At 34.1% G+C, this 27,536-nt stretch overlaps 1 protein-coding gene across 1 annotated transcript in view; it reads right to left on the bottom strand.

The window, feature by feature from the left end:
* Positions 1 to 27,536, bottom strand: part of IGF1R (insulin like growth factor 1 receptor) — a 375,287-nt gene that overhangs the window by 38,072 nt on the left and 309,679 nt on the right. The window contains exons 7-14 of the mRNA XM_074295044.1: positions 20,610 to 20,824; positions 17,555 to 17,681; positions 14,041 to 14,279; positions 11,524 to 11,691; positions 11,065 to 11,269; positions 5,613 to 5,899; positions 4,395 to 4,531; positions 3,641 to 3,800 (exon numbers count right to left, since the gene is read on the bottom strand). Coding sequence (XP_074151145.1) covers positions 3,641 to 3,800; positions 4,395 to 4,531; positions 5,613 to 5,899; positions 11,065 to 11,269; positions 11,524 to 11,691; positions 14,041 to 14,279; positions 17,555 to 17,681; positions 20,610 to 20,824 — 1,538 coding nt within the window. The remainder of the gene's footprint in view (positions 1 to 3,640; positions 3,801 to 4,394; positions 4,532 to 5,612; positions 5,900 to 11,064; positions 11,270 to 11,523; positions 11,692 to 14,040; positions 14,280 to 17,554; positions 17,682 to 20,609; positions 20,825 to 27,536) is intronic.

The following is a 27,536-nucleotide window of genomic DNA, read 5'->3' as shown; positions in this document are numbered from 1 at the left end:
TCAAGTAAAATTTTCTCAGGTGAAAAAGGCTGCAAATGGAAAAAGTTTAAGAAGTCCTTCTCTAATCAATGTTGTTTCTTCCTTTCCATTGCTTAAATCAATACTAACTTAAACTGACCTAAATTACTACAATGATCTCCTAACTGGTTTTCCTACCTTCATATTTTCACTCCCTTTGATTTAGGGATTTCTAAACTTTTTTTTGTATCATTGATTTTTATAGTCTAGTGTCTTTGATAATCTGGTGAAACGTATGGAGTCCTTATCAAAATAATGTTTTTAACTGCATAAAACAAAATATCTCAGAGAATAAAGGAAACCAATTGAAATAAAGATGTAACATCTATTCCTATCTATCTCACCAAGATCTCATGAAATCTAAACATGGACCCTCATTTTCACAGTCTAACCCCTATTCCTAGAAGTTTCTATTTTTTTTTTTATCTCAATTTCTTTAGCTTACTTCAAATCCCAGATAATCTGCCATCTTCTATAGGAAGCCTTTCCTCATTCTCTCTGATTCTAGTGCCTTTCTTCTTTTTAATAATGTTTTGTGCTTATAGATAGTTGTTTGTATACTGTACCTACCATTTAGTTCCCTAAGAGCAGAAACTGTTTTTACTATCTTTGAACACCTAGCACTTAAGCACCACACCTGGCACATAAGAGACATTTATTATTTTATTTTTGTGAGACAATCATGGCTAAGTGACTTGCCCAGAGTCTCACAGCTAGTAAGTGTCAAATTTCTGAGGTCACATTTGAACTCAGGTCCTCCTAACTCCAGCATTGGTGCACTCTATCCATTGTATCATTTAGTTACCGCCACAGTAGATATTTAATAAATGTTTACTGACTGACTTAGGGGTTCTATGAAGTCGAGTTAAGAACTCCTATTCTAAGCTATCCTTTACAGAATGAAGATTTCCCTTCCTGATGCACCATTTTCATTATTCATTCTCCTTATGCACTGCTACTTCTCTGCTCAAATTTTTTTCATTTTGTAATCTTTTACAATTTTACCTCTTGCTATTCTTCAGTCCACATCCTACACTCTAAGTAAACTATCCTATTGCCCCTAGGATATGCAGCCAACAATTTCCATTCTTTCTTTGCCATAACTAGTCCACAGCTATGACTAGGATCTCCTTAAGTAGAATGTTGCCAGCTCTGCCTGTTAGCTGAAACTCTGAACCTATCTTGAATAGGCCTACTCTTCCATGAAGTCTTCTCTGATCTTCTCTAATAGTCAAAATTTCCTTTTATCTCCTTAAAATCTTACTTAGCCTTTTGTAATCTTCTTCTTTGCATTAGGACTATAAATTGAATGACATCAGGGATCACTGTCTCATTTCTTCTCCTTCAAATTTTGATAGGATGCAGGGACTTAATAATTGTTTGTTGGATTTAAATCATGCCAGAATAATAATATTAACCAAGTACTTCATAGTCATTCTATTCTTTGCTTTAAGGCAGGTTAGAGAGACAGAATAAAAATCCATTATTACTAATGTATGATTCAGTTCTAAGGCAGAAGAGCCTGCCATTTACTCATTATTGAAAATATCTTCGTGTTGTTTATAGTTATCAGAGTTAGGAGGGTTTTTTCCTAGTTGTTTTTTTTTTCCCCCAGAAAATATTTTACATCATTCCTATCCCTTATATTAGTGGTCAGGTTGAACTGTGTTCTTTTGGATTCTACATTTCAATAGGACATAGAACATGTTCAAAGGAAAAATAACAAAATGATTAAAGATCTACAAATAGGCCTAAGACATTCTGCTATGAGCAAAAACTAAAAATACCTGAGATGATTTAGTCTGGATAAAAGAAGACTGAAGGGTAATTTAATAATATTCATAAAGAAGATTTCTATAAGGAGAAGAGTTGCCAATAAGAATTCATTCTCTAGTGAGGATTTAACTGGAAGAAATGACACTACACTTTAATAACAAAGATTTTCATTTGACATAAGGAAAAATTTTCCCAATAATAAAAGATATGTGTGATTTCTGGAATATATATACCCATTTGTACTAGAGAAGGTATTCCTGATTCTCTCATCCCAATCTGATACTTATAGGGTTTACATAGCTATGTCATGAAAATAATGTGACATTTTATCTTAATGGGGCTAACTCAAAATGAGTGTTCTATACTACAACAAATATGTTTTTCTCAATTACACAAAAATATCCTTTTCTATGAATGTGAATTTCCCATTTCTCAAGAAAGCTCTGGCGTTTGCTTTCTCTGTGGATAATAAATGACAGAGAGAAAAAAAAAATTGAGGAAATTTATATGATCAAGATAAGGGGTTATGGATACTAAAAACTTGATGACCAGTTAATGGTGGAATCTTTTCATTGGCTAACTTAGATTAGACAAGTTAGGTGTCAGGTTCAGGGGGAAAAGTTCTGAAGATGAAAGCAAAATGACTGCAAAAAGATTTTGTTACTTTCAGGCTTACAATCCTAGTATACTTTATTTTTCTTTTTATGACAGATGAAATCTTTATTTTCAAAGACAAATTACCTCTTTTGATAATAAATGTTAGTGCCAGTTAAAGCAACAAGTATCTTTTGAGTTCTTTTCTTAAGTTTTGGGCTCTAATGATAAAATTTTATCTATTGCATTGACAAAACGGAAACATAGTTAACTGGAGGACCATAATTCTACACTGTCCAAATGTTACTTTCTCTAAGAAGTAACATTTAACATTAGAATCCTAAATCAAATAACCATTGAATACAACACAAAATAAGGTAAAAAGCAAAACAACTAATACATTCAAACTGAATATAATGGATGTGTCTAATTTTTATGAAATAAAATGTTAATTTGTCTAGTTCAAGCAATAGGTACCCATTCAGTGTCTACTATGTGATCACATGCAGGGTACTGCTTAAATTTTTTTTTACATTCTTTCTGGTCATATTATCTATCATCATAAAATTATCAGGAGTCATATAGAATAAAATAGTTCTTTCATTTGCAATTTGTCTTTTATATAATTTCATTATCACAATCATTATTATGTATCCCAACTTAGCTATAGACAATAGTACTAAGTGCTTTTCATGTTATTTATAATAGCCTTAAAAATAATTTTTTTTGTGTGAAATGGTGTCATTTATAAATTAAGTTCTAATGAAGAGATTAGCAACTCATATAGCTGGGAAGCAATTTGCTTCTCCTCCCACTTCAATATGATCCTAATTTCAAAAAAATTGACTGAAAACATCTGTCCCTAGTCTTCAAGAGTTAGTGCTCAGTGTCACTTCTTTTCCTTGCCCCTTCCTAGTTCTCCCTCCCCCAGGATACCAGAAGAACAAGAGTTGAACACTTGACATACGGCTTTAGACAGACTGTTGACATAAATCTCTAATTGTTATCAGTTTTAGGTCAAGGAATAAAGCACTGGGTCTACAGTAAGGGAAACCTGAGTTTAAATCCAGCCTTAAGACATTTACTGTGTGACACTGGGCAAGTCTCTTAATCTCTATTTGCCTTAATCCACTGGAGAAGAAAATGGCAAACCACTCCAGTATCTTTACCAAGGAATTCCCATTTAATTTTCATGTTCCATGAAGTTCACAAAGACTTAGACATAACTAAACAATACTATCATAATCCTTACGTTTGGCTGGGACATAAAAGAATACAGGGTCAGTCCATGATCCATTCCCAGAAAGAGAGGTGGCCTGAACACGGGCTGAATAGTTCCCAGGGTTCAGCCGTGTAAGCCTGGCCCCTCCAAATTTCCTGTATTCCTGTCTGGAAACACATTCCCGTTGATCCTAAAAGAAACACAATAGTCTGTATTAGGTTTCCCCAAACTTTTGTGAAAGTAAGCTCTGTGATTCTTTTGCCATGTGTTGTCTCAGATTTTTATCTCACTGGTGACTTCAGCTCTGTAAATGTATCTATCCTACTTCTCATCTCCCATTGAACAAATATCCAATAAAAGGAGGACAGGGGGACAGAGAAAGGCATAGAAAGCAGTACTCTACTCAAGGTTCTCGTTCAGTAGAGGTATCTGTAATATTATGCAATATTTTAGAAGACAAATGCAAGTTTGTTTTAAGCCTGTGGCTTTCATATTCAACTAGAAAAATCTCTAAAAGATTAGTGGAGAAAAAAGTTCAGATTGGTTTACCTGTATTCCAAAAGTATTTTCTGGCATGAAATTATTATTTTTTTTAATTCAGGAATTTTGTAATAACATGTTTTACACCATTTCTTCCTTTTCTCTGATTCAGAGGAGGGCATATAGTAACAAAATTTTTTGATTTTAATTTTTGAAAGTTTATAAGAAAATAAGAGTTCAATACTAAATGATATTCATTTGATATAAGCATAAGAAAAGAACATAGAATCCTTCTAGATCTTACCTCTACTTGTTGACCATACTTTATTTCATACATTAATATCAATCCATTGGGATTTTCAGGTTCTGACCACTTCAAGTAGACAGTATTATCTGGTCTTGGCTCCCATTGCACTGGCCCAGGAATATTATCTGCTCCTTCTGTAAAACATTTCCAATAAATGATAAAAGTCAATCAAGGATGAAAGCCAAAAAATCATACCAACTTATAAAAAGCAGTTATTATAATAATAAATTATCTATGCTTACAAAGCACAGGAAAGAAATGTAGAATTCTCCAGAGAGCTAAATTGCTTATCGTAGGAATTGCTAAGAAACGAATGGTTTTTAGAACTGAACATGCACTAATAGATTGAAAGATGTCCACTGCAAAAAACACTCCCATCTTTAGTCACAAGAATCTTAGCAATTAAAATAACAACTTGTGCTCTTGGCAGGGATGGGGGAAGGTCTAATAACTAACTAAACTCTTTTTTTCTATTAGCTGTTTTAATTGGAAGGCAAAAAATTGGGAAGACAACTACAGATAGTAAAGCCTCATTATTTTGGATTCCATTAACTTAGACTATGCAAAAATTAACAGGGGATCAAGCTGAAGTTTTACCTTAGTATAAACTATTAAAAAAAAAAAAAAAAAGGCTTCCTGAGCAAATGAATAATGTAAACAAAATTACATAGGGGTATTTTTACCAACTGAAAAGAAGGGACTATTTTCAATCATTTTGGTAGTAAATAGGTACAAGGTACAGTGTTTTGAACATATTCGAATAATCATACAATTAAGCACTACTTCAAAGGTACTGTGGTAGTTCCAGGGATACGAGAACAAGAAAATATTTTTATTTTAATTTACATTCTAGTAGAAGAAGGAAGAAGTAGGCTATAAAAATGTGTAGAATGAATTAAATTAGCTATAGAATAAGCAGGTAAACATTACTTAGATCGGTAGTTTGATATATTGATGACTAATCATTATATCTCTTCTTATATCTAGCCATTAAAACAGTGTCCCAGTTAAGTTATAAACTTCACTAGCTTCCTTCAGATGCCTCAGTATGTAATAGTAAAAATAAACTAAAAAACTCCCAAAAAACAAAAAGCCCTTCCAATTCTTTAAATATAGTCTATAATCAAATTTATTAATTCAGAGGAACTTCCTACTTAGTTTTAATTAGCAAGATATAACAGTATTTAAAAGAGTTATTGCTCTATTGGCTCATACCTGCTGGCATGGTCCTCGCAAAGACAAAGTTGGAAGCACTACAGCCAAGAGTATCAGCTTCATGGTTGCAGCTATGAATATCAATTCGATACAAAGTAAAAGGCCTAAGATGAGAAATTAAAGTCCTTTCTTTATTATCCACTCTACTCTCAAAGAATGGGTATTCAGATTCAATTTCTTCTGTGTCTGACATATTGGTGAAATGATCCGCCATTGTAGTGTTCCTGTTCCGACTGGGCAAAGTAGAATTCGCAATTTGAAAGACATCTCTACGCCTCCTTTCAGGTCTGCAAGGAAAACAAAAGCCTTTAAAATGCTTCCACTTTGTTTGCAGAAACACCTGTAAATAAAGTATCAAGAATCATAGTGGGAAAAACTGCAAATACACAAGGGAAAAAAAAAATCTGTGTCTCATTTAGAATAGTCATTAAATCAAAAGCCTTTATTCAGCTCCTGCTACATACCACAAGCTATGCTACCTGCTAAGGATATAATAAAAAGGCAAAAACTGTTCCTGTCAATTAAGAAGCTCCCAGTCTAAAGGAAGAAACAATGGACAAATAATGATATGCAAACAAGATACAGACAGGATAAAGTGAACAGAATCTTATTACCATTAAGGGATACTAGGAAAAACTTCTTGCAGAAGGTAGGTAGGATTTTAGCTTAGTAAGTCAGGAAAGTTAAGAGATTGAGATAAGAAGGGAAAACATATTTGAGATGGAGAACAGCCCCTGAAAATTCAAGGTTGGTAGATAAAAGGTAAGTATAAAGAAAAAGAAACAATAGAACAATCTGAGAACCTTCCCTTTTTTTTAAAGTGTAGATTTTAAATTTTCTGACCTGGAAATCTCAGGATCTTTCCACTACACCCACAGGAGTTACCCAAACACACCCAAAGGCAAACCTGCCCTGAAGTCATCACCTGAGCATGCAGAATCCTTTTCATGTTTGATTAGAATGATACTGCCATCTGGTTCACAGAACACACAATTAAGCATTAAAGGTTAAAAACCCACTAGCTATATCTCATTAAAATTCATTAGAAGGCCAAGAGAGAGAGAGGCAGCCTTAAAACAACAGATTTGGTCCTAGATGAGTTAGAGATGTTCAACATCAAGAGATAAGAGGGCACTCCAGTGTTTCAAGGAATTTTATTTTACCCTTTGTCTTCAATGATGAGGTTTTTTTGGGGAAGAGCAATACCCAATATCTCGAATAATAAGAAGAAAAAATGCATCTGAGAAAGAGAAAATTTTTCTTATGAAATATACAAGGGAACAGCAACTAAAGAAGTTGATGAGAAACAAGAAGCTAAAAGATGTGATATCTCTTAATTTTGATTTTATGGGATGTATAAAACTGAGCTCTTTGAGTCAGCCATCTGAGCCTTAAAACCAGAATCCTAACATTAATATCAACAAATAAGAGCAAATAGAAAATATATGGGTTAAACAACAACAACAAAAAAAGAAGAAGCAGAGAAAAGCAACCTTCATCTTAACCTTAAGGCACACTGAGGCAAAAAACTGCTGTGCTGGTGATTACTGATCAATTTCCAGCATCATAAGAAGAATAATAAGTGAGTGTAGAAGAAAGAAAATGAATTATAATTGAGAAATAATTTTTAGTGATCCCAAGAAAATGGTTGTAGGGTGTAGGGGAAGGGAGAGAAACAAGAAATCCACCTATTTTCTGGTCTAGGGTATAATTTCACATATGAAATACAAAACAACTGAACAAAAGCAGGAAAACTTTCATATGAAGAGGAGGCTATCCCAGGAAATTTACGTGTTTATTCCACCTAAATTTGGCTAGCATCTTATTGACGTATATTTGACTCTAGGGAAAAACAAATAACTAAAATTTATGAAGATGGAAGAGGGTCTGGGAGGTGGGACATTAATGATTTCCTAGTCTACTGTTCAGCTTGATTCTACAGTAGATACTGTTTTCATTCCCTGCCTTTTTGCAATAAAACACTGGGCCCCCCATCAAAATCAGAAACAGGCCAGGGCAGGATGATGTCATAGTACAGATGTCTTCATTTCTAGCAGACATAAAACCACAAGGTTAAAGCTTTATGTTTATATGTTGTATTCTCTTTCAAAATATTATGGGGGAAAGGCACCCACAAGATACAAAACAAAAACCACACCCACAAAACAGAAACAGAGCAATAGGTAGAAGGCTAGTGGGAATCAAAGTTATTGCTAAGAAGGCCTTGGTTCATACACAAAAAGTTTGCCTCCTACCTTCTCTGGAAAAAAACAAACCACACACGAATATTTGCATCTACAAATAACAGAATGTCTAGGTTATCCCATGGAGAAATCTCACCATGTCACAATCTCACATTTACTTGCTACTCAGAATTCTTACAGTCACTTAGTAGTTTAGTGATTTACAAGACTGGTATCTTTTATTTATCATAGATCAGAGGTTGTTGAAACAATAAAAAAAAGGAAAATGTCTTTCAAGAAATTCAGCAAGATGAAAGAAATAGAACATGAAATAAAGTCTTTATAAACCTATCCAAATAATATAACCTACAATAAATATTAACTAACGTCATCTCCCTTCCACCCTCCCTGAAAAATCCCCATAGAAAAAGATTTTGCTTTTTAAAATCCAAGATGTCAAAGAATAAAACAGAATGCTGGGCTTTATAAAAGGATATTTGCAAACTTAAAACATTTACTGCCAAAAAGTCAGCATCCTACTTCAAAAAATGTACAACAAACATTCTACTTAAAAACACTTTGGACAACGTTTCATATAATAAATCAAATTTGTCTGGTGTTAGTCCAAAGACTAAATAAATAGTACTTAGAATGAATGACAGACTTTAAAATAATTTTTAATGATTTAAGTTGCAAAACAGAAAGCTCTCCTTTATGATTCAGTCTTATTCTGTCTTTAGGACCACACCTGACACCCATAACTTTGTTACAACTTGCACATACTTAAGATTACAAGGGAAAAAATAAGTAGACAGATTTTGTTCACTCCTTCCTTCCCATTTCTGTCTTCATTATTTCTTACAGGAAAAAAAAAAAAGTAATGTTGTATTTCTTTTTAGTTTGAGGAATGAATGTCTGAATTGAATTGCTTATCTATTTATCACACAATATTAACTGAGCATCACTGTAGTACAAAAATGGAAATCTGATTATTTTATGAGTTAACAAATGAGTTGAAAGGCTCCTTGAGTTATGGCTCTTAGGGACTAGGAAGGTAGGTAAAAACAACTGATGAAATCATCATATAAGAATATCTTTTTGTCTACCTATCTTAACCTAAACAAAATAATTAGATTATAATACAGTATTCCCGTAGGCACTGTATAAAGGATGCTTACCCATAGTTTTCCTTTGCCCTTTGTACTCTACCATCATTTACAATTTGTGGGGGTGGAGGGAGAGAAGTATTGCTATAGATTTAGAATACAGGGAGCTTCTAGATTCATCAGAAATGCCCTTTTGGGGTAATGAGGACTTAGAACATTGAGCCTTCTGGCATCCATACTAAACAGTCCTTTCAACTTTGAATAGAAAAAAATGTCTCCTTATCCTTGTTGATCATCAAATCACCAAATTAACTCCTGTTTTACACTGACTTATAAAATGTCCTTTGATACATACATATCAGCTTTGCACCAGATGATACTCTGAATCCATGGGACAGATGTAATTACAGAAAAGATTGATTTGGAAATAGCAAACTTTTCCCAATTATGAAATTCTTGATTTTTTTATGTCTTTAAGAAAGGCTGATATTTTAGAATCATAGAGTTCAAAGGGACTTAGGCCCAATTCCCACATCTTAGAGACAGGGAAACTGATTTTTAACCCCTTAGACAAATATCAGAAATGTTATTTAAAATGCATTTCTAACTATTTTGTTACTGTCATTGTTCTTCCTTGTTTTTCATGGAGTAATATCTTGATTTGTACATGAATTGGATTTAAGTAAAACAGAGTTATACAAAATTGTCAGTCTCATTCTCTCTTTCAGAGCTATCAAGATTCAACAGCAAAATAAAGAGATGGCCTGGGACATGGTAGATGACCTTGGCATCTTTGATGTCTGTCTAAGCTCTAAGCACTCCACAGTGCCTGCTTCAGTCACCTTCATGGCCGCTGGAACAAATTGTTCTCATCAGTCCATTCCATCAGGGGAAGTCTTCACATGCTTGGGATACCTCAAAGGGAAAGTGACTAATGGTCTCACAAATGAGCAGTCACTAAACTAAAGGGTTCTTCAAATGTAAAAAATCCTATCAGGATGGCCACAGCATAAGAAAAAAGAACTACAATGAACAAAAGAGAATGCCTACATATCTAGAGTCAGTCAGTCAACAATGAACTAACCTTTATTAAGTGCTTCCTATGTCTGAGACATCTTGCTAACCCCTGATAATGCAAAGAAGTACTCATAGTCTAATGAGGGAGATAATACAAAAACAACTACGTATAAACAAAATATGAACAGAATACATTGGATAAAACCACCAGTACTGAAGAATGTTCATTAACTTAGTTATGCACAAATGTTGATTTGTATTAGAAAGTACCACAGATTTTTACTTTATGCAATTCAGTAGGTATTTTTCCTCCATCCCATTACTTTTTTATGGAATGGCAATTTTGTTTTTGGAGAAGCAACTGGGATCAAGTGACTTGTTCAGGATCACACAGTTAAGTAGCTGAAGCCAAATTTGAACTTAGAGCTTCCTGACTGCAGGGCGAATGCTCTATTCACTATATCATCTCACTAACCCTTGGAATAGTAATTTTTGAAGAATGGTCATAGTTTACTCCTTAAGTAACAAGCAAAAAAAGAACATCCTGAACCTTCCAAGAAAAAAATAGGTATATGGCCCAACTTCATAGAGCCCTTATTCATTTATCCCGAGATCACTCTACTGCTCTTTGCAGTTGCCTTCCTCCTATTCTTGGTGTCCAGAAGCAGAGCAGCACGATGTAATAAGGAAATGGTTTTGTTTGTGAACCCTTTAATTTATAAGGTTTGTCTAAAGGAAAGAGTTCCCTCTTGACATTTACCAAACTTCTGAAACTCACTTTAATCCATTCTTTTGTTCTATTCATGCCCCCACTATTTGTTTTCACAATAGATCCATTTGATTAAACAATTTGCTGTTCATTCTCCCCCACAACCTTCCTTTCTGGAATGTCTTTTGGATAGTTTTTGTGCTCTCTCTCTCTCTCTCTCTCTCTCTCTCTTTCTCTCTCTCTTTCCCCTCCCCTCCCCCTCATGCTCTCCACCCCACCTCTCTCTCTCTCTCTCCCTCGCTCTTCAGTCTCTATTATATCTGTGTTCCATAACCAATTCCTTCTATTCCCGATTTACTTAAGAATCAGCTGTGGACATCAGAAGTCCCTAGATCACTCTGAGTCCGTTAGAGAGATACTGAAAGTGTGAATCAGACCTGGGTACAAAGATGGAGTTGTGCAGAAAATTCTCAAAAACTTTTCTGTATTCAGCTTCTTCTTTCTCTGCTTGTTTCTCAGCCTCAGTCTTTGGACAAGCACAGCAAGGTCCTTTCTCCCCACCACAAACTTCAGTTTTGGGGTTTTCAGTAACCTCTTCAACATCAATGGTGCCATCAGCATACTTTCTAATCGGAACTTTGTCTTTAAAAAAAAATGAAATAAAAATAGTTTAAAGCATACAAATATAAAAACATGCAAATAGTCCCTTATACAAATGGGGGTGGGTGGGAGAAGAACATTGACAACTTAACTGAAGAACTTAGCTTTTAACTTTCAAGTAGATGTTAAAAAGTCATGTGATATGTGTATATAAAGCGCTTGGTGATTCTAAACAATGGGAACTGCCAAATACAGGTCTCAACATCTGTTGTGGGTAATGCACTCAGCATCCTTACCTTTGGAGCAGTAATTGTGTCGGTAGAGGTAACTATCTTGAGGCTGCCTCTGCCATCTTACTATGTAGTAAGACAAGTTACCATTTGGGAGGGAAGGAGGATTCCACTTCACAATTAGCTGAGAGGATGAGTTAGATGCTGAAATAACATCTAAGGGAATAGAAGGAACTAGAAAAACAAAGTAAGCACATGTTATAACATGGGGTGTTTCTCAGATAATTTGTCAAATTAGTACAAAGGAATACAAATACCATTTTTAAGAGAGACAAATTATCGAAAGCTGACCATTGGGTAATGACATTTTTACGTCATAAGTTACAAAAACCATTAGGCATCTAAGTGATGAAATAGCTAGACCTGAAATGCAATTTTTTTTCTCAGACATTTAGCTGTATGACTGAACAAATCACCTGACCTCTACATGACCACATGTATAAAGTGAGGACAATGATAGCATTTACTTCACATTTAATTCCAAGATTTTATGGGGGCATTGAGGGAAGAAGGTACTGGGGAAAGGAATCTAGTGACAGCATTCTTAGCAGGGTTTCAGGGATGCATAATGCAAATTTAGAATTAAATATTAGTACAGAATGAAGACAACTTTCTCCTGCTTTTCCCCACCCACCCAATTTCTTCCCAAACCAATCCCAAAACTAACTTAGGAAGGAAGACTATAAGAGGCTCATGTGGCCCCCTATGAAAATTTGTTCTAGCCTGAGTTTATTTTTAAAAAGCAAAACACCCTAAACTTTGAAATTTTTTCCAGAATGCAAGTCTTTCTCACTTTGAGACACTTTAGCAACATTTTCATCCAGCACATTTTTAAAATTAGAAGAGGATGGCCAGCTCCAGGATACTTTAAAAATATTATCATGCACACACAAGGTTCTGTACACCTTCAAGGCATGATTCTTTTGGGAAAGGATATGACTAACACTAGCTTTTTTTTTTTTTTTTTCAAAGTAAATAAGACCACTTGATACTCAGCCACATGAGGGTTTCCAAAAATAAGTATTTCAAAAACAAACAACTTATCCACACATATTTCATATGATAGATGATGCAAAACAGCAGATACCTGAGGCAAAGAGCCAGGCATTTCTTTATCCCTGTCATTATCCATACCATTTCTGAAAGATGGGAAAACAAAGTATGGCAACGAACAAGCTCAATATCTTCAAGTGCCAGTTTTTCACTTGTTTAAGGGGGAAGTAAAACACTGTAAGTACATAAGTATTCTTTCCCCTAGGTCTTCCACATCCAACATGAGCAATTTACCCCATATGGATTGATATGGCTCACCTACCACTTTCCTGGGCAAGAAATGTAGTTTTTGCATGCCATGTCACTACAGCCCATTGTCCTTCCACTACTTTCTAAAAAGTGGATGTCAAAATTTCAAGGTATCATTCATTTCTGTCATTTGACCTAACTGAGGCACTTTCAGGCAGAGAAAAGTGGAAAGGGGAAAGGCTTTATGTTTATAAGTGCAAACTAAAGAGACTTATAAAAAGCCTATCCCCTTTAAGCCATCCTCTGATCTTCACTGCTATTTAACAATTTTTTGTGAAATTTTGTAACAATTATCATGTAATCAAAAATGACCATATAAATGTAATATCTGAATTCTTTAAAAAACAAAAAATAGAGAGAAGAAAAAGAAGCTATGTTTTCCTGCCTCACTAAGCTGGCTTCCAGATATTTGCAATGTAAAGAGATCATTTACTAATTTTCCAAAGTTAGGAGTTAAGTAGTAAAAGGATGGCTTGGAAAAATATGATAAAGCCAGTAACAGCATCATCACTATCGTCAGTGAGCCATTTGGGCAAGCTCTAAATCTATGATCTTTTGAGCTTATAAAGATACACAATCTGAATACCAAATTATGTAATAGATATAATGAGAGATAGGCTTTGGCCAATTGCATGCTTACTAAAAAAAACAAGGCAAGCAAGCAGTAGATCTTATATGTTGTGAGTCCATCAATTTCTTCTTTCCTTCCTTCTTCCCTCCTACATTTCTTCTTTCTTTCCTTGGCTTTTCCCTTTCTTTCTTCCTCCTTTCTTTCTTTCTTCTCTCCTACATTTCTTTCTTCCTTCTTTCACTCCCTCCCTCTTTTCTTTCCTTTCCTCCTGCCTTTCTGCCTTTCTTCACTGGGAAGTAATTATTTTTCCTGTTAAACAAGCAAATCCTTTGGAAAAGACTGGATTGTGTTGGTTAATAAGAGGATGGTTAAGCAGAAAGTGGGAAACAGTTCTAAATGGGGGGAGGGCAAAGGGAGGTTACAGGAGGTCACATAGAGGAATTAGAAGTAGGGAAAACAAGAAAAGCATGTGCTAGTCATAAGCAAAGGAGTGAGAGAAAGACGATCAAAGACTACACAAAAACTCAGGACCTTTATGTCTCTAAATCTGTTTCAAACACATTTATATGTCTCTCTATTGAGGTAAAGAGGCGGGGGTGGGGAGGTCTAGCTGCACGGTGCTATTTTCTACGATATTATATGGTAGATACCTGCAGCTTTGGTACGAATATACACAATTTGACTTTTAGCTCCCCGAATGTGGTCATTTTCCACCATTGTGAGAGTAACTGCTTTGACGTAGATGGCATACTGAGTCCAAGGTTTCAGTCCTTGCAGTAAAATTCCAGGTTTGACATCCTTATTTGGAGGAAGGTCCACATCAACCATGTTCCAACTGTTAGAGCCACATGCATCTTGCCCATCATACTCAGTGACGTTCTTGAATGGTCTGAAAAATAATCAGTAAAATACATAGACTATTCTGGAGCGCTTAATAAACTACCCTGGAAGAATATGACTTCAGATTTTCTAGGAAAAGGGCACTAACAAAATAAGGAGTTTGGGGCTGTGAAACAGAATAAATTAGGCCAATATCTCTTAGTTTCATGTTTTCCCACCTACTAGAAAACTGAATATTCTGAGTCAGAGAGAAGATTGAGTTCCCATAATCACTGAGATAGTCAAGGTATCCTTAAGAATGCAGATAATTGCTTCCCTTCCCTAGGATAGCAGATCAGCAGCAGTTTAAGGTAACTTTTTGCCATCAAGAAGGACCACAAATTAATTAACAAAAGAAAGTATCAACTATTAATAAGACCAAGGACAACATTAAATATAATTTGTTCCCCCCTCAAGGAAAAAAGAAATTGCTACAAATTTAGCAGCCCCAAACAATGCTGAAGTTACAGATTTAGAAGACTAAAGAATTAAATAATACTTTATTGCAAAATGAAACCAACTTTCTGAATTTATTTAATTAATTATGGTGCCCTTCCCAAGCCCAAACCCAGGGGAGAGGGAAACTTCTCCTAAATAATGCTCTTGCACCTCCCAGCTAGACAGCTTCCTTATCACAGACTATTCTTTGGCTTTCACTCTCTATCTTCACCTTTTGTGGCCACTCCCTTCTTCTGGCTACCATCACCTTTCACCTAGACTTCTTAACAATTTTATCTCTAGTCTTTCTGGTTACCATGCCTTCTCTACCTAGGTGTTAAAATAATCCAAGACACAAACATATCTAACTATGTCACTCCTTCCTCAAAAACCTCCAGGGGCTCCCTCCTGCCTCTAAATTATACAGCAATCTAACAGCTACAATTTCTTAGGTGGCACAGTGGACAAGAGTGCTGAGCCTAGAGTCAGGAAAACTTAAGTGCAAATTCAGTCAGAAACTTACTAGCTGTGTGACTCTTTGCAAGTCATTTAACCTTGTTTGCCACCGTTTCCTAATCTGTAAAATGAACTAGAGAAAGATATGGCAAACCCCTAATACCTCTGCTGAGAAAACACCAAATAGGTTCATGAAAAGTCAAACACAAGTGAACAACAATTTCACAAGAGATGATCTAGGACAATCCCCTCATTGTACAGCTGAGAAAACCAAGGCCTAGGAAGATAACTTAGTTATGTTAACAAAAGTAACATTTATGATTTGAATTTAGATGTTTTGGCTCTAAGTCAAACATTTCCCTGCTAGACCACCTTGGATCCATTTTCTTCCATTATATCTTAAGAATTTTTTTTTTTTTTTTAGAGAAATGAGTATTTTTATTATTTTTAAATATATATTTTATTTTTCCCAATTATATGTGAAAATAATTTTAAAATATTTTAAAAAAAAGTTTTAAGTCCCAAATTCTATCCTTCCTTCCCTCCCTCCTTTTTATATTTCTATGAATACTCTACCTCTACTCTTAATTAGAGAATATTTTTCCTTGAGGTTATTTTAAAATTCTTTTATTTTAGCATCTGGCTATACTTATACCTATATGTAAAATAGGTATGTGTGCATAAATACACATTGATATATAGAACTATTTGATCAGTATGGCAATTTCATCAGTGTGGTAGATTTGCAGTGTAGAAACTACCTTCACAGATGCAGGACCCTTATAGGTTAAAAAGCTGACCAATAAAACATTTAGTAAATATGTTTCAGATGAAGGCTTAAACACAAGTCTTAAATCCAAGACTAGCTTTACTACTGTGTTAGCTTTTATTTCCTATATTACTCTACCTCTCAGGATAGTGCCTAGAATATAGTATATACTTAACTAAATCTTTGTTGAGAATAATCTGATGGTGTCAGAACCTTAAGATTATTGCAAAAGAAAAACATGTCCCTTAAATTAAGTTTAAATTAAGTTTAGTAACAATACTGTGGCTCTCCACTGTCATATTGTGGTAGATCACAATGCAGGCATTTTACTATTTTGCTTTTAAAGTGAATTTATAAAAACACTGCTACACACACAGGTAATGGGGTACATGATATGACAATGAATTATAACTGTTACTCTACTATTATTTATTTTTAAAATGTTTTAAGATCACTTTTACTTTCCAATTATATCCCCTTTACATAAACCCTCTCTTGTAACAAGAACAGTAAAGCAAAGAAATCATTATATTGATTATTTCTAAAATGTATGTAAGTTTCATCGCAGATCTAAGAGTCTGCCATCTCTCTGAGAGGCAGGAGCTTTCTTCCCAGTAATCAGAGACTGATCCCTTTCAGTTGGCCACATCCTTTCCAAGTGGCAAATTATGGAACAGGTACTGTTACTCCATGTAAGCCAACAAAAAAGTAACAGGAGAAAGGGAGTATTTATTGTTGCTATAATTCCTTTACACTGACTAGATACCAGAAGCCTCAGAGTAAAAGAGCCAACTGATTAAGAGGGTAAGACTAAGTGGATATAATGACTGATTAGGAACAAAGAAAAAGGAATGGAGGTGATTCTATAGTTGCAAAGCTAAAGAACCAAAAGATTAACAGTACCATTCGTAAGAATGGGGAAACTGGAAAGAAAAATCAATTTTGGGGTCCTAGTGATGAATTCAAGAAATGGAACTCTTTTAAGATTTAGAAATATGAGCTTGAGGAAAGAAATTAAAGCTTAAAATGTAGACTTGGGAATACATTGTGTATAGATAGTAGCAATAGCAGGTCCTTGAAGGGAGGTGGTATCGACAAAGAAAAGGAAAAAACATAAGATCATGTAGTGGAGGAAGATCATACTGCTAGCAGAATTACTGAAATAGACTGACTTAAAAGAAGCATTGTATTCCCCAGTTGTCTATGTTTAAATTTGGGAGTAGACTTACCAATGAAGGATGAAATATGGCAGACACACTAAAAGAGTAAGAAGAATTTACAGAAGTGTGATAGTATGGGAGACATACTTTGTGCCATAAAATGCTTCTGAACAGCTCTTTATCTTTGAATTATTTAAGTTAAATATATCTAAATACACTTGAAATAATGAAAGATTTCACACAACATTTCTGATTAGGCACTACATGATGACCAAAGAAAGCTTGAACGGGCACTTGAGGATGAAAAGAGGACACCACAAATAGTAGTGATTTCCCTAGGGCTTTGCTGACTCATTTGATTTTTCATTCAGCTAATAAACACAACTGTCAAAAGAGTAACCTTACCTACTCTTCATGCTATCTACCGAATGGCATCATTAGACTCTGACCATAGATACTCACGCCTCTTTGAAGTAAACAGTAAAGCTAATGAGGTCCCTGTAATCAGGAGGACGATATCTTTGCCAAGTTAGCTTAATCCGGTTCTTCATTGTAGTGTTGGAAATGAAATGCAAAACATCACTTTCACCTGAAACACAAAGAAATGTCAATTAGTGACAAGATGTGTTTTGTTTTCTATAGATACATACATAATGGCTAATTTCTTCACACTATTCACTGAAATGAGCTGTAGCATCATTTTTTTTTTTTTTTAATTACATTTCCTAGATGGTCTATTGAAACTAACAACTCTTAATTTTTAATAGGCTGATAAACTTTTGGGATGTTTCAAAAAATATATTGAACGCTGACCACATGACATATCTAGGGAAATGGAAGGGCTGCCATTTGTCATACAAACTAGTGCAGTTAGTGATGAACCTGCCCAGTTTGTCTTAACTCTAAACAGTAGTACCACTTTAATGTATGGGATCTTCTTATCTTTCTAAGCCATTCCCACTAATACTTGAACTACCAACAGGACTCAGTTATGGTCAAAAAATATGCCTGGATAAGACTGAGCCTTTTTGTATTTATTCTGGCTTCTGTTTTTTAGATTTATGTCTTCCACAATGAAAACTGTAATTAACAAAGTTCAGTCAGGACAAAACTCTAAGAAATAATCTACTCTGATTCAGCGCTTGTTAATGAACAAACTAGGAAGATACCTTAAATTTAAGGCCCTAAACTGGCTTGGGACTAAATCCAAATTAAACCCAAATCTCTCTTGACGCCACACCCAGCAGACTTCTAGGAACACACTCTATTTTTTCATTACACATATGTCTTATTCCAGGTCAGTTTGGATTAGGGAACATAAGTTGCTACAAACCTTAAGAAAAATAGGTTCCTTCTGCCACCTCCTTCATAGAACAAATATGCATGAGTATAGAAGAGAAAATATATTTTCCTAACATCCTTTTGGTTTTCTATCTCCAAATATACGTTAATAATCAAGAAAGAATCTTCAACTTGAGAACTAGATGACTACATCATGGTCTCACACTTACTTGCATATCTAAGATAAGATAAGAAAAGTTTTTTTCAACAATTTTCAGTCATATGCAACTCTTCATGATCCTATTTTTGGAGGTTTCTTGGCAGAATACTGCAGTAGTTTTTATTTCCTACTCCAGCTCATTTTACAGATGAAAAACTGAGGCAAGGAAATGAAAAAGGAATACAGTGGCTGCTTGGGAAGCCAAACTGTCACATGAAAGGGGACAGTGGAGACAAATTCTTTCCATTTCATACTTGCCCTCAGTTTACAATAGTTAGTTATACAATCTTGGAAGCTGAAAAGGCTAGATTATTTGATATTTGAGAAAATAACTCAAATGCTATTAACTATCACTTGGTTCACAATGACTATATGGCTGAACTGTCATCACAACATGTTGGGCTGTTCTTCTAGCAATGGCAGTGCATTTATCCTAACTGACCCAGAGTAAGACATGCATTTTGAATTGTTTTTCTAATAATGACAATGGAATTGTCTTGAATGACCCATCCATACTCTCTTGCCTGGTCACCTGTGTGACTTCTTGCATGTATGAGGAAGAAAGAAGGCTGAAATGAAAAGCACAGTCTGTGACAAAACAGTAAAGCTAACAGAATGAAAGCACTGACAACACTTGTCCCATCAGTTTGGTACTCTAACCATGCACAGAGAAACTGACCTCAAAAATAAAATAAATTAATTTCAGCTTAGGAAGAGGCCATAGAAATTCACTTGGTCATCAGAAATGGGGAAATTATTTCCCAGGGAGGGGACTGTTTTAAATAATTATAATGTGATAAGATTAGACTAGTTAAGATTGGATAAAAATATTTCAAAATATCGTTAGAGGGGAGTTTGTGTAAGTTGGGTTGTTTATTTTCTTATGGAAGTTGTATAAAAGAGGGTGAAAACCTAGGAATGAGAGAAAGAAGGAAGAGGGATTGGGTTCCTAGTTTATGAACATGTTTTGCAGCTTTCCAGGTAAATCTCTCTTGACTCAAGGATTGCTGATCCAATAGTATAAAAGTCTATCATGTTAATCCAGCTGTCAACTGAGCAAACTAAAGTTAAATGTAAAAACTACCTGTGGAGCTCTTTAGCAAACCACCAGTATTATTAAAAAAAAAAAATCTACATCCCATGAAACCCTCTCCCATCATATTCCTCATGAAAAGAAAAGATGATATTTAAGTTTTTAACTAACTATACATTTTAGCTTTTTAATAATGACAGGGGAGTAAACTCTTCAATTTGGCTTCTGATTCACTTGTATTATTCTCTCCTCTTCCATTTCCTCTGGAAATATCTCCTTTAAAAAATCACCAATCTGGAATGCAAGCTTTTCAGTACATTTTTACAAATAAGTTACAATGGCTTGAAAGTAAATGTCTTACAACAATAATTGAAAATATAATAATATGTATTTTCAATTTCAAATCAATTTAGACTTAATTTTCTGGCTCTCTCTGTGCTTTTATTTCTCCTTTCCCACCCACAATTGATAGGGGAAGAAAGTAAGGAAGGGTTATGAAACCTTACTATAACAGTGTCAAGGAACCATTGGTGGCTGACACTGGCTGTGGTAGTATTATTGGTTAAGTCCACACTGTAATTCCTTTAAGATAGTAAGGGCTTAGTTAGCTAAATGCAGTGGTCTTGGTGAGCCATTGTGTCTTCTTTAAATAAGAATCTATTCTAGATCCTGTTTAGAGACAGTCAACTGTGTATATTCTAGAAATACCATATTGCAATCTGAGAATAAATACACGCTATTATTCATCTTACTAATATACATGCTTACTGAAGGAAATATACAAACACAAAAATAAGATCACGTGCTATAATATGAATTTTGAAGGATTTCATAAATTTTTCTAAAATCTATCTTACATAACCTATGGTCTAATTCTGTAATAAGTTAATAAGCAAGGACTGAGGTACAAAAAAAGTGGAAAAGTTAATTAGAAAAGTTATGATTTATTACAATTTAAATGATACTTTTGAACATTAACTTACAAGAGGCTCTTTCTCCATTGTTCCTAGTGTTTATGTCTCCTTTGCTCTGGCGACCTTTAGTTCCTGACACTTCCTCCATTCGATAAATTTCAGAAACACACAATTTGGGATTAAAAGCAAAATACATTTTCCCTTCTTTGATTGTCAAATTATGGAGATTCCAGTCCCAGAGCTGCTGTAAATTCTGATTATCAAGGACGTAGAAAGAATAATTCCTGTGGAATGATAAATAAATGTTAATGTACATATAGTTTTCTGGTACCAAATTTTTGGAATGTGGCTGATCAACATTTCTTTCTCTCTCTCTCTCTGTGTCTTTTAAGCATCCTGCTTTATAATGTATTTTCCTTGACAATAATGGATTTGGTTATTAACAACATGTAAGAATAGATAGTTACTATTAACAATGGTAACAAAATGATTCAAGGACAACACTTAAATCGATAAGATACTAATTAATTTTTATGATCTCTATTGTGAACAAATAATGTTTCTTATAGAAGAGGATGTTACTAATATCATTCTATAGCAAATATCTTCATAATTTTTCTAAGTATAGCTCTCTCTATATAAACTTACATATATATAGAGATGTATGCATATATATATATAGACATGCAAGTATGTTACATATATATATATACACACACACACACACACACACACACACACACACACACACACACATATAGATAAAATAAGTACAAAACAGAACATTAATACTCTGCTAACCAAGCAGAACTTATATGTTTACTGGAAAAAAAAAAAAGCTGCCATTATCCTTGGGATTTAATATGAGTTTCCCATTAGGAGAAAATGGAATATTGGATAGAATGATGTGATGGAGATAGTCCATGGGCTAGTAACTGCAACAGCTAACATACCCTGTGCAATTCTTTCAGATGAATCCAAGATGCCAATATGAATCAACTTGAAAATAACTGCTCTTATGAGTAAGATTTATAGGTAGAAAAATCCCTGTGGTTGATTAGATTTATGAGGGAAAAAAGAATCATGTCAAAGATGATGTTTCAAAGTCAGAAGAAAGAATCAATATATCAGTGTTAACTTTCATTTTAACACTAGGTAAGCTTCATATGGATTACTTTATCCCCATTTCAATTGCATGAAGGAATTGAACTAAAATATCTTAATGAACAAAAACTTCTTTTTCCTAATGGGAAAAAGTGAATTATGATTCATTATTTTGACAAATGAGTGTCAGACACAATGAAGTTTTATCTCTGATTAATTTCTTTAAACATAATTATATTTTTTTGTAATAAATGCAAGTAACTTTTAAAGTTTTAGAAGCCGAGAAAAAGCTAATGCTAGTAAGGTATAAGCATGGGGGGTGCTTTACAAAATTTTAAAATCCTCCAAAAAGCATCAAAACAATTATTACACACATGTGAAGTAGGCCTCCTCCATCTATCTTGATATTATATTTAAGATTCAAGATCTGGGGCCATTTATTTTTTAAGAAAGTCTTCAATTATTAATTTAGAATTAAGGCATAACTCAAGTACAAAACTAGATTGCTTTCCAAACACTCCCCCCATTAGTTTATATTGAATTTTTTGGAGTTAATATTCAATTAATTTAATTAAAAACAGTTTAGTTTAATAAGAAGGGTTTTCTTTTTTAATTAACTTTTTTCCTAAAATTTTAAAACTAAGTCAACAAATTAAAAACAATTATTTTCCTTGTATGTAAGTTTTGAACTAAGTTTTTCTCCTAGGTTCCAGGAATCCATTTTAGCTACTCAGACAAATGAACTATTTCGGAATCCAGGGTAAGCTTTTTAATTTGTATCACAGATCTTCTCAAAAAGCTGGCTTTTCCAGTTGATTTTAAAAATAATCATCCCAAAACTAAAAATTCATTGAGGGACTAGAGAAGGAAGAAGAAACAATTACAAGTATGATCACTGCTTAGAATAGGGAGGAGAGGCACATCTGAGAGTCAAAAAGTTATGGGGAGGGGGGAGAGAATAAGAAAATTCTCTTCTTACAAAAATGGATATAAAAACCTATATCAAGGAAGACTTGGTAGGGTTATCACCATTGACAGCTCTTACTTATATACTTTCTGAAAAATATATTGTGATTGATGAGACCTACCCAAATACAAGAAAACAGGTCACCTTACTAGAGGAAAAAAAAAACTGGAGCTGCCTCTTCAGAACTGGCCCTAGGGGGCATCAAAACACAGCATACCAGAGGTGACCTGAAACTCAAATGAATCTTGAGTTCTTCAGTGGTCAAAGATTTGTCCAATGGGGAAATGAATGGCATTTGGGCAGGTTTCCTCTGCCAACTTATGATGATCTAACTATTTGCAAATACATTTCTTCTTACATAATTATAATGATGATATTTTAATGGATTCACAAAAAAACTATCATTTAACACTTAAAGGTTTGTAGAATATTTTGTATATATGGTGGAAAAGAGTTCTATTTCTGAAGTTCAGAGACTTGAGTTTTAAATCAATCATTCAATTAGTGAGTATTTATTAAATACCTTCCATGGCCCAGGCACTGTTCAACACACTGTGGATATCAGCAATAAAGTATGAAACAAATCATTCAGTTTCAAGGAAATTGAACTTTAAGGAGCTTGCATACTAATGAACTCTAAGATCTAGTAAACAGAACTTAATCTGAATCTGTTTGATCTAAAATGTGGATGATATCCTAAGTTAACTATTTCCTGGAGTTGTTAAGAAGATCAGGTAAAAGAATTGCTATAAAGTGATTTTTGAAACATGATTTCAAAGTTAAGAAGGCTTACATTTAAATCCTGCCTCAGATACACATGGATATATTATGCTGGGCAATCATTTAATTCATCACTATTCCTATATAATATGTCTCTCAATTGAAGATCTGCACTGGCAGAAAGACTTGTTGATACTCATGTAATCACAGATCTGCACTTCTCTACCTTCTTTCCCTACAATGTAGAAATTTATATTTGATGTTCAAGAAGTCAACCTCTCCATTATCAGCTAAGAGGGATGGAGAGAAGTATGAAGAAGACATTATTTTTCAAAAGACCTAAGAGTTTTAGTGGATTGCAAGTTCAATGTCAATGTTGTGATAAAGAAGCCAATAAAAAAGGGATCTTGAGCTACAATGAGATAAGTCACTGAACAAGTGATCATATACTCTGCTTTTTCAGACAACCTCTGGTATTCAGTTCTTGGCACCATATTTTATGAAGGACATTAATAGGTAGAAGTGAGCAAGCAGTAAAATAAAAAGTTCTCAAAATTACTAGTATCAAATTCAATTAGAAATGATTTCTGCAGACCCCATATCCATTTGAAAACCACAAATTAATATCATGCTGTATTGTATTTTTATTTATTTTATTAACCATTTCATAATTACATTTTAATCTGGTTCCACTCAGGAGCACTCAGGAGTTTTTAACCTTTGTATGCTTGATACCTCTTGTTCAGAATCAGATGTTCTGAGCTGGCTTTGACTCAGATCAGTCTTCTAAGGTAATTTATATTCAATAGTGGATCAAAACAGGTCATTCAGTAGTAAAGAAAGGAAGATTTAATTTGTTATAGAAGATAATGAATGAAATTACCTCACCTGAATTACCCCTAGTAGTTTGTGAACAAGAGCATGTGCCTAGAACTCACTCATTCTGGTTATTTTGTGCTTGTGATCAGAAAGTGATATCAACATCCTGGGGTCAATAAAGTCTCAAAGATGATTTTGATATATTTTAAGAAAAACTCTCTTAACTTGCACTGAAAAGGGTCAGGACATTGCTCCTATCACATCATGCCATATTATAGGAACAAGGTTTGCTTAACCTGGAATAGTGATTAATTAAAGGACATGGAGCAAGGAGCAGTGGGTACAAATTGCAAAAAGACAAATTTAACCTTCAGGCAAACAACAATAACAAAAGCGACAATACCATTCCCCAGTAAATGGAGTTATTTGAAAGTGAAAATTGGGTTTCAAAGTAAGGGCTGAAGAACTATTTCCTAGGTATGCTGGAGAGGGAATTCTTGTTTGGACAAGAGTTGAATTAGGGAGATAACATAGTACAATCAGAGGTACATTCCTAGGGAGCAAGAAGGTGGATTATTCAAGGCTCTGTGAACTATAGTAGTAGGTATACTAACCTATGGCCAATTGATAGGTACTTAATTACTCCAAATTGGTAGTACCAGAGCAGACTAACTATAGCTTAAATTTTCAGATCAATCCAAAGTAAAACTATTGGGTCTTCATAATCCTCTACTTAACCTCCTGGATATACATTAAATAAATCATAAATTATATATCAATTATATTTTTATTAATTTATTTTAATTTTAAACTTAATTAATTTAAATTATGCATATAAAGATTTATTTATTTGCAACCCTTAAGAATGAGTTGATTTTTAACAAGACAGAGATGAAAGGGTCCTTAGGCATCTGGGGTCTGCCCCTTACTTCCCTTCACACTAGAGATGATGGTACTGAATCCCAGGAAGACTGTAAGGTAATAAACAGTTCAAACTGAACTCAGGTCCTCTGATTACAGACCTAGTAATCTTTTAATTTTACTCCTCTATACAAATGGTCAGACAACTAAAGCCAACTCCTCCTAATTGTAAAACTGTTCTTGAGTAGCTTTAATGGAAATCTTTCTAAAAATTCTGCCTACTTAAAGTATATAGAACATATTTCACTTTTGTTCTAAAACTGGATATGACTTTTAAAATCTGATTATTTTGATTATAGTGGAGCAATCAATATGATTATTATCAATATAAATAATTGTACTAAGTTTTATTATTATGCAGATATAGTTTGTCCCATACTAAATAGCACTTAGATAACTATACTTTCTGAAATCTCATCTGCTTTATATAAATCAGGGAGGAAGAATGAATCATCTAAATGATAGATGGAATTTACTCAATTTCAAGAAAACAGGTCACTTTATTGGAGAAAAGGCAAAATTGGTCACTTACACCTGACTACAAAAGAGCCAGATATAGTTTCATGCTTGCAGAACCATGATTCTCTAGCTCTTGGAGGACCAAAATGGACAACTTTGGCATGGGAATTTTGTTCCTTCTCCAACTATAGCTAATTAAATCTTTTTATATTTGTTGTATTTTCCCTTAAAGAAAGGTTCTCACTTCTTACTGCTATCAATGTGCCTTTCACTAGGTACTGCTTTATTCACCTTCAATTATAATTTATTAATTTTAATCAGCTAAAATCAATGAAACATAACTATGCATTCATCTAGAGTAACTAAATTGTAAAGAAAGTTCTGTATTGTTTTCTTGTGCATGGACTTTGTGTTACCTATTTCACCTATTTGGAATCCTCAAAAAAATTTTTTTTAAACCAGATTTGCTAAGTTATCTATATAAAGAGCTCCCAGGAAAGAATTTGTTTAAGTAATAGAGAGCCGTCCTTTTTTGAATTACAGGCACAAAAAAGTTGAGTTATAAACTGAAGATAAAGCCACTAACCGTTAGGCCCCATTGCCTCTTTCTTTAAAAAAAAAAAAAAAAAAAAAAATTGAACTAAAATATTGAACTAAATAAATTGAACTAAATTTGTTGAACTAAAATTGAAACTGAAACTAAATACAAAAATAAGAAAAAAACAGAGTAGAAAAAAAAGACAGGAAAGGAAAAAATGACAACAAAAAATAATAGTGAATTTTATCATGGTGGTAATAGGGAGCTACTAGAATTTATTGAATTGGAGTGGGGAGGACATATGGTCTGACCTGTGCTTTAGAAAAATCATGTCTGTGGCTGAAAGGAAGATAAAGTGAATGGAAGACTTGAGGTAGATCCAATACTAGACTATTATAATAGTCCAGGCCTATACCAGCATGAAAGCAGTGTCAAAGAAGAGAAGGGGACATTTTCAAGAGTGATGTTTCAAAGATGAGATTGATAGGTTTTGGCAATAGATTGTATCTGGGAGGTGACAGTGAGGAGTCCAGGATGTTGCCTTCAGCAATAAGAAAGAAGTTCAAAAGGGAGAGATTTTAGAGGGAAAGATTATGAATCCCATTTTGGGATACATGTTGAGTTTGAGATATTTACTAGACATTTACTTTGAGATATCTGAAGGCAGCTGAAGATGTTAGATTGGAGTTTAGCAGAAAGCAACACTCATTTGATAACCATCAGCAAAGAGATGATAACTTAAACCCATGGAAGCTGATGAGATCACCAACTAAAGTAATAAAAAGGAAGAACAAACTCTAATAGTTTCCAATTGTATGGCTGGGGATAACTCATCCTCCCTAAAACTAGTTCCTCATTTGTAAAATAGGGACAATAATCTTTACAACACCTATTTTACCTGTTTGTTGTGAGAAAAATATTTTGAAATCTTTAAACTGCTACATAAATTTGAGATTATTATTTAAAGAAGTTGTTTAATATGATATGTGTTTCTCTTACTTTTGGCTCTTAGTAGGTATTTTTTAGGCCAAAGAATGGAATTAAAGCTATTAATGTGGTACAGAGAGCAAAATATTGAACCTGGAGTCCGGAAGATTTGAGTTTAAATCATGCCTTAGGTACTATCTGTGTTATCCTGGGCAAATTACTTAAGTTTTCAAATTTTGTTCATCTGCAAAATGAGGATAGGATACCAGCTCCGGAGTTGACTTAACCTCCTCAAGTTCAAATTTGGCTCAGACACTTAATAGCTGTGTGACCCTGGGCAAATCACTTGATTCTGTTTGCCTCAGTTTTCTCATCTGTAAATGAGCCTGAGAAGGAAACAACATACCAATCCAGTAGCTCTGCCAAAAAAAACCCCAACAGGCTCACAAAGAGTCAAAAATAAAACTGAACCACAACAATAAAAGGAGATAAAAGTGATATCTAAATCATAGGGTTGTTTCAAGAACCAAATGAAATACCA

The sequence above is a fragment of the Sminthopsis crassicaudata genome, chromosome 2 (assembly GCF_048593235.1).
Source record: "Sminthopsis crassicaudata isolate SCR6 chromosome 2, ASM4859323v1, whole genome shotgun sequence".
Taxonomy (NCBI): Eukaryota; Metazoa; Chordata; class Mammalia; order Dasyuromorphia; family Dasyuridae; genus Sminthopsis; species Sminthopsis crassicaudata.
Note: the sequence above shows the minus strand (reverse complement) of the source record. Positions and strands in the feature narration are given on the sequence as shown.